At 41.9% G+C, this 8532-nt stretch overlaps 1 protein-coding gene across 1 annotated transcript; it reads left to right on the forward strand.

Moving 5' to 3' along the window:
- Positions 1-789: 789 nt before the first annotated feature.
- Positions 790-6783, forward strand: tbx16 (T-box transcription factor 16). The gene is made up of 9 exons (XM_052067542.1): positions 790-1592; positions 1679-1832; positions 1925-2027; positions 3001-3165; positions 3237-3383; positions 3459-3529; positions 3623-3708; positions 4476-4692; positions 5945-6783. The coding sequence occupies exons 1-9, from the start codon at positions 1577-1579 to the stop codon at positions 6375-6377; spliced, it is 1392 nt and encodes a 463-aa protein (XP_051923502.1). The 5' UTR covers positions 790-1576; the 3' UTR covers positions 6378-6783.
- Positions 6784-8532: the final 1749 nt, after the last annotated feature.

An 8532-nucleotide genomic window follows, 5' to 3' on the forward strand; every position in this document is an offset into this window, starting at 1 on the left:
GAAACTAGCCACTCTCAGGGAAACTAGCCTAATGAGATTATCTGTCAGAGCGAGGGCCTGTCTAGACAGCCCCAATACACACACACACACACACACAAGGATGGCAGTGCTGCTGGCATGAGAGGACGCCCTCAGGTAAAACGTACCTGTAGAAGGAGCGCTACAGTGTTATCATCACACCATTATGGCTTTGCACGGACTTTCCCTCCCAGCGTTATTACTTTTATGGAGAAAAAAGATGAGTGTGAGTTCAATATCAGCAAATGACAGAGGTGGAGGACTCGAGTCACAGGTCACATTTGGAGTTAGATTGAAGTCACCAATTTTGGAGTCGGGACTTCCTTGGCGAAATGTTATAAACGGCTCGGCTTGACTTTGAATTGGTATTCATGACTGAATTTGACTGAACTTAGACTGTACTACATGAGTGAACAAGACTTTCCTGTTTACATTTGAAGATCTGTACAAAAGTCTGCTATTTGTTTTGTTCTTGAGAAACAAGTTTTTGTGTATTGCGAGCGAACCTGGCAAGCCACAGGTAGGCCCATGCAGTGATCGCATGAAGTAAGTATGGCTCCCTAAGAGACCCAACATTTATTGCATTTAGATTCAATAGGTTTTTCGATAACATCGAGAAAAACAGAACAGTAACATACAAAGTTTGTAACTCAAAGACGCACGACTACGACATCTAACTTCATGACTATGAAACCTACAGATTCAGGTCAGCTACGTTAGCTTCACATTTTAGCTCACGGATTAATGGTCAGACATGAACTAAGCTTCATGCTGGTTTTATGGAGACTACTTTCGCCTGAAAACTTGAGTGTGTAAATTTGAGACTTATTTATGACTTGCACATGTCTAACTTAGTAGTCCCACCTCTGTCAAATGCTAATTATTTGGATTTTTATGAACCATCTATCTAAACTCTGACATAACTTCTATCCCTTTTGCGGGATTAGGTGACTACCGGTATGTCATTTAGCACATTGCTTCCGCACACACACGCACACATGCACACACACACACACACGCACGCACACACACACGCACGCACACACACACGCACGCACACACTTTTTTGTGTGCAGTTGTGTCTGTGTGAATGATCTTTACGCAGGTTTTGGTGCCGCTGCCCCTCCATCCTCGATCTACAAGCAGGAAAGTACGTCCATATTTGTTTAAAAGTCTCTTAGCAGTTAATAAAGATGCATTTCCTCCAACCCTCTTCCTGGGGGGACGGTATCAAGACTCTGTTAAGTTTCTTTGATTTCTGCCACCTCCAATCCCAGCAGGACACTGACTCATCATTGTGGCACTTCAAAGCCTGGGAATGGCCGGCCTGACCCCACCCACAGCAGTAGCCCCCTTAAAAGTCACGGTCATCCCAGAGCGAACGCCTGAAAGATGCTCACATCAGCGTTGCAACTTGACTGAATGACTGGATGTCTTTTTTTGTTTTTGTTTTTTTTGCAAGAGAAAAAGAACAGTGGATATTATTACGTGGATTCCTTTTTGGCCCTCTAAACTGGACTTTTTTGGGTAATATACATTACGCTTGAGAATCGTGATAATGCAATCCATCAGGGGTAACTCGACTTTTTTTGCACAATCATTATAAGGTTGTTTTTAAAAAGAGTTCATTGTAGCCTGAGGCATCTTATTTGTCGAATAGACTTGAAGGCAAACTTCAGCGGCCCTCCTCCCTCTGCCATGGCTTCGGGTGATGCTTATCTCCAGGGCAACATCCGCATGACTCTGGAGGACCCCGATCTCTGGCGAACCTTCCATGAGATTGGAACAGAGATGATCATCACAAAACCGGGCAGGTGAGATGCGCAAAAAAAACATCAGCGTTAGCGATAATGTTCAAAAGTGCTTTGTATCTTCTTGCATTCTCAAGTGCTCATTTGTTTTGTAGGAGAATGTTTCCACACTGCAAAGTCAATCTGTCTGGTCTGATTCCTTGCGCCAAGTACATTTTACTGGTTGATATGGTGCCAGAGGATAGCTTCAGATATAAGGTAAAAAAAAAAAAAAAAGAGTAAAATCTTCTCTTGTTGCGTTGCTCCTCAGTAGCAGCAATAACACCAGAAATAGAAAAAATGCAAAGAAACTTTGTGATTGTCTCATTACACTAGTGAACAGCAAATTATAACCAGAGATGGCTTTATGTGTCCCTGAAAGTATTTTGAAGCCAATTTTTGTCTTTAGAAATTTTTGAGTTTGCCCAATGAGAGCTTGTGCAATATGGATTTCACTCAGCTTTGGAATTTAGAGCTTTGACGCTGCGGAAAATATAGTCCAACTGTTGCTGAACCTAACCCTAAATTCATAAAAATGACTACATGTATTCTATATTATTATTATTATTATTATTATTATTATTACCGGTATGATTAAAACATGATAAGCTAGAGGAAAAAAAACAAGGGCAGATTTGGGGTCTGTGAAAAAAAACAAACAAACAAAAAATTCCTTGCATTTTTTATTTTAAAAAAAATAGTTCAAACGTGTTGACCGGTGTTTCTAACCCTCCTTGCAAATTTATGAAATAATCCATTTCCATTGCACATTTGATGACAGTTACTGAGCTAAACAAACTAAAAAGCTACTACAACAGGTCCGTTTCACCCTCGGTATAACAGGAAGGTGACTCATTGAATTAGAACACACTTTCTTCACTTATTTGTATAGCTTGTCCTGTTGATTTCTCTCAGTCTCCCCAGACAAGTTTGTCACCCCCCCCCCATCCCCCCTGTCCCCCACCTTTACTAACATTGAACATCAAAGCGTGCTATCTCTTCCTGTTTTTCTATCCCCTGCTGGGAGCCCACTGTACTACCCGCTATCTCAGTGGGTGGTACAGTCGGCCGTCACTCTCCCCTCTATCTTCCTCTTCTCACAGTGGGAAAGGGAGAAGACTTCCCTCTCCGTCACTCAACTCGCTCTGTATGACAGATTAGCCTTTAATGACATTCTGTCTCCATCCTACAGTGGAATAAAGAGAAATGGGAGGTGGCGGGAAAAGCGGAGCCTCAACCCCCCTGCAGGACCTACCTGCACCCCGACTCTCCGGCCCCGGGGAGCCACTGGATGAAACAGTCCATCTCCTTCCTCAAGCTCAAGCTCACCAACAATACTCTCGACCAACACGGCCACGTAAATTGAAAACAGAATCGTTGGAGCCGATAAAAGAAGAGAGCTTGACCCGGTTTTCCGCCCGTCTGCAGATTATCTTGCACTCGATGCATCGCTACCACCCGCGCTTCCACATCGTTCAAGCCGATGATCTGTTCAGTGTCCGCTGGAGCGTTTTCCAGACTTTCACCTTCCCGGAGACGTCTTTCACAGCAGTCACTGCCTACCAGAACACAAAGGTCACTTTCTGTAGATGCTAAGAGCCCAACATTGAACTGAGATTCTTGATCTACTTTTGACGTCTTGACCCACAGATCACCAAACTGAAGATTGACCATAACCCGTTCGCCAAAGGTTTTCGTGACGAAGGCACAACTAAGAAAAGGTACTGTATTGATCTGAAAAAAAAAAAAAATGAATAAGGTTTTTGATTCGATCTCCTGAAACTGGTTGTATTAACACCGGTGCTCCTCTGCAGGCGTGCAAACAAGAACCCGGGCGAACTCGACAAGAAAGTCAAACTCTCTGAAATGAACGGGAAGTCTGAGGAGGACAGCCCATCAGGTATGGAATCCTTTCCTCTTCAGATGCTGAATCGTCCATGTCCTTCACGAATGAAACATCTTGTAAATTGGGGGGGAAATGCGCCACAGTCTTCACAAAATGTTTCCAAGTGTAAAGAACAATGTGGCATTCAGCAAAGAATATTCTCTTGAGAACATTCCACAAAATTTAAAGGGGAAGTGGAGTAAAAAAATTTCTTTCCAATAATGTGTTCCATGGACCCCTACCAAGTCTCGACACGCTATTGTGTTTCATATTGCAATTGTGGAGTAGGATTGAGGAAGAAAAATCCACTTTTTATTTTATTTTTCTGCTCAATTCATATTCTATGAACGCAATATGAATCGCAACACTGTGTTTAGACTAGTGGGGGTATATAGAACGCATACATTTGAAAGAAAAATTTGCACTTCCCCTGTGCAAGTGGGAGCGTAATTGATTTAACATACCTGATCTTCCACACGTCATACATGTTCTTCATAACAAATTTGAAAAAGTTCTTCTCGACATACTGGTGAATGGAGTCCATAAAATAGTTATCTTCAATGTTCTTATAGTGGCCTTAATGAACATTTGGTACTCTCTGGAAACAGGCGAAAGTGGCGACGCCATAAAAAGTAAATTAGTCTCATGAGACCAAATGGCCATTTCAATCGGAAGTGAAGAGAGCAAGAAAAGAGGTTTGCTTCCTTCCTTGGTTGGCTCCCGAGATGTTTTCTTTTGTCTCCTAGTGGGAAAGTTGAATCTGAGGGATTTTGTCGTCCCAGATTTCTGCAGGTCGTCTTTTGAGGGTTACGAAGGAGACGATGCAGAGCTGCAAAAGAGGAAGGAGGCGGACGAGATCAAGGAGGAGCGCTACTCCCCTTGGTCCGCAGAGAGGAGGGAGCACAGCGCCAGGAACGGCTCTCCTCCTGCTGCTGAAACACGGGACATTTACAACACCGAGCAACTGGTTCCTGCGCCGGCATCCTACCAGCCTTACAGGTGACTACTGGCAAAGATCCGAGGTGGCAAAATATTAACAGTCTACTCGGGCAGAAGTACACATACTTGTGTACAGGAAGACCAAGGTAAATTCACTCATTTACTTCAAGGTGAAAAGGTACAGCCTCTGAAATATACTTAGTAAGTACAAAAGTAGAAATGGAATTTTATGGTCAATCATGTAGAACAGGGGTCTCAAACCTTTTGGAAGCTGAGAGCCCCTTCTTAGACAGTGATTAATGCCAAGTGCTACCACTTTGGTCGACACTCCTGAAATAAATGTGTTCAAATTACTATGAATAATGGTATTAGTTGGGCCAAACCAATTTAATCAAGCATAGATTAGCTCTTTTAAAATACCGGTAGTCAAAAATCGGCAGAGCAAGTTGGCTGATTTCATATTATTTTACACATGACAACATAAGACAAAAATAATGACAACAACTGACAACAACAACTGAAATGACAACTCCCGGTACTAAAAAAAAAAAAAGTAAAGTTGAACAAATACTTAACTGCAAAGTGTGGTAAAACAGTCAAAAGTTCGGCCTGTAACTGATATCTTTGTTGTAAGCATTGTGAGAGCTAAGCTAGGTTAGCTTCACATTTTATTTAATAGTTGTTGTTTTTCTTTTTTTTCAATTGATTGATTGATTAGCAGAATTTTGTTTTGTCAAATATCGGAATCAGCTTCTCGCTCAAAAAAATCTATATCAGTCGGGCTTTAATTATTCGTTATAGTTATATTTAGCAGTTTAATGCTATTTATTTATGTGACGACGCTGAACGTGTTATTAATTTCTCATGATAATTAGAGAAAAGATCATGTCAATGTTATTTCAAGGAATGTTTTCTAGAGGTGACAGTGTCAAATGATCAGTACTATAATCCTTCCTTGGAAATCACAACTGTCCCATCCTTACTGAGCTATTTTTTAGAAGAAGGCTCTGAATGTTTCTCATGAGGCCCTTTGGGGGCTACCTGGTGCCCGCGAGCACCACATTGGTGACCCCGTGATGTAAAATATGCATTTTAAAAATATACATTTTGGGAATCTAATATTCTTGACACAAAGTGCTAATTATCATTTTTTTTAATCCTATCAAAACAATGCCATCAACAACATGCTTATCCTGTCCCAACGCACTAAAAATTATGAATTTTGTAATTTTAACTTTGTTACTTCATCATAATTTGGCAGCATGTTGTCATTGTGAAGCACAATACTGATCTCGCGTGTTTGGCTTGTCAGGTTTCACGAGTATGGAAAGTCTCCCTCCCCGTCCTCCAGCGTCGGCAGCAGCGGCAGCGGCTCGGGGCGCAGCAGCTTCGAGTCGCGCGTTCCCGACGTGGCCATCCCTGACCACGACTCCTCAAAGCCTCGTACGCACGAGGTGGCCCCCTCCCCTTGCGCCCCCCAGCATTTCCCAAGCACCCAAGACTACCCCGGTGTGCTCAACATGACTGTGGCCCAGGCAAGCAAGCCGGGCGTTCTGGGCCACCACATCTACGGCCCTTACGGCGCCGAGCAGCCCCTGGGTCAGTGGAGCGGCTCGGGTCCGGCCCAGTACCCGCCTCCTCACCACCTGACCGCCGATTACACCGCGCAAACCGTGCATCCCTATCCCCATGGCAACGTGACCGAGTGGAGCCAGTACCCGCTGTTCTCTTATTCTTGCTGGTGAGCGCCTTTCCGTTGGAGATGGAGTGATTTTCACCATGCCGACACAGTGTTGCTCACAGTGTCATGCGTACACGTTTACACGCAGTGGCCGGCCAAGGCCTGCAATGACGATACAATAATCGGTGATATCATGCAATGAGTCGTCTGTGGCTCACACAGGATGAACTGAGACTTGCTATGCCTACAAATGTGTGCAATGTCATTCTGAGGAATTGGTCTATTGTCGAGGTGTCTATTTATTTTGTACTTCATGCCATCTCATCGTGAATATATTTTTGTTAAAAAAATGCAAAAATGGGAAAACTCAGAAAGAGAAAGAAAGTAATCATAAGAAAGTGTGCAATTCATTTTTTGTCTTCCAGTGTTGATGTGATCTGAAAATAAATGTGGTGTCTCTTAAAATCTGACTTTGCTACAACATTCACTTTAATTGTATTTTAGATTAGATTCTGGCTCTTTGTCATTACATTTCTCACAGGTACGAGGCAACATTAAGAGACTGCAGATTTTGTCACCAGTATGTACAGTAATCCCTCATTTATCACGGTTAATGGGGACCAAAACCACCCGCGATAAACGAAAATCTGCTAAGTAGCGACCAATAAACATTTTTTTTAAGTCCGCAAAAAGTCCGCGAGAAGCTGCAAAACAACAGCGAGTCACAAAGAGAAAAATATACAGTACTGTACTCCATGAATATGAACCCCCCCTTTTTTTATGAATATGTTTGAAAAAATCCGCGATGCACTGAAGCCGCGATAAACGAACCACGAAATAGTGAGGGATCACTGTAGTGCACATGTGGGCCAGGCACATCCTTTTAATTATTTTCTCATTTTAGCACAAAATGTCACAATTCCAGAGTTCCCCCTCACTTTTAGCATATATTACAAATAGTTTGTCCGCAAAATACTTTTGTAACACTTATTGAACAATAGTTGTACAGTAAAGCTAAAGTGCCATTAAATAGTGTTTGCTCCTTTCCTGATTTCTGTGTTCTTTGCGTATTCATCACATACGAAGGTTTCAGTTCATCAAACCAATTTTAATATCACACAGAGACTACCCAAGGAAATAACAAATGCAGTTTCTAAATACCAATTTAAATTGTGAAAGCACAAAAAAAATCCCAAACTACATGTCCCTATATGGAAAAAGTAATTGCAGGCAGCACTCTAGCACCACATTTGTTGAATCAAGACATCACATAAATAGAATTTGTCAGACAAAGTGAAGCAGCCTATAAAATCTCAATAATCAAACGCATCATGCTACGATCCGAAGAAATTTGAAAAAAAAAATATCCGTCTGGAAAAGGTTACAAAGCCATTAGCAAACCACTGCCAGAGCCATCATCCACAAATGGAGAAAACCGGGAACAATGGCTCATTCAAGAAGATGCAAAAGAACCTAGCACAACACCCAAAGTACTTAAGACCTGGCTGTTCAGGTCAGTGTTCACCACTCTACCATAAGAAAGACATTGCCAAAAAATGGCATCTGTGGGAGAGTTCCGAAGCAAAAATCGCTACTGACCAAAAAGAATACAAAGACTGGTCTCAGATTTGCCAAAAGACATCTTGATGATCCCCAAGACTCTTGGAAAAACATTCTGTCAACGTATGAGTCAAAAGTTGAACTTTTTCAAAGATGTAAGGCCTGTTAACGTTTGGGATGAAAATAGCATCACATTTGATCAAAAGAACAAAATGCCAACAGTGAAGCATGGTGGTGATGTTCTTTGGCTGCTTTACTACCTCAGGACCAGGAAAACTACTTATGATTGATGGGACAATGAATTCTGCTGTCGACCAGAAAATCCCCAAGGAGAACGTCCGACAATCAGTTTGCGACTTCAAACTCAAGTGGCATAACCCTTGATTAGGTTCAAGGGGCAATCAGGGGGCAATTACTTTTTCACATTGGGAGGTTTGAATTTTTGTGTGTGTCGAAATAAGTAAATTGGCATTCAGAAACTCCATTTTGTTTTTGTTTGAATTGTCTCTGTGTGATATTAAATTGGTTTGAAATCTTTGTGTGATAAATATGCAAAGAACAGAAATCAAGAAGGGGGCAAATCCTTTTTAACGGCACTGCATATATTTGCTTGCCACTCTAATTTCAAATTCAATTGGTTAATATAAAATCATGGTTTA

Source organism: Hippocampus zosterae, chromosome 6, assembly GCF_025434085.1.
Source record: "Hippocampus zosterae strain Florida chromosome 6, ASM2543408v3, whole genome shotgun sequence".
NCBI classification, from domain to species: Eukaryota; Metazoa; Chordata; class Actinopteri; order Syngnathiformes; family Syngnathidae; genus Hippocampus; species Hippocampus zosterae.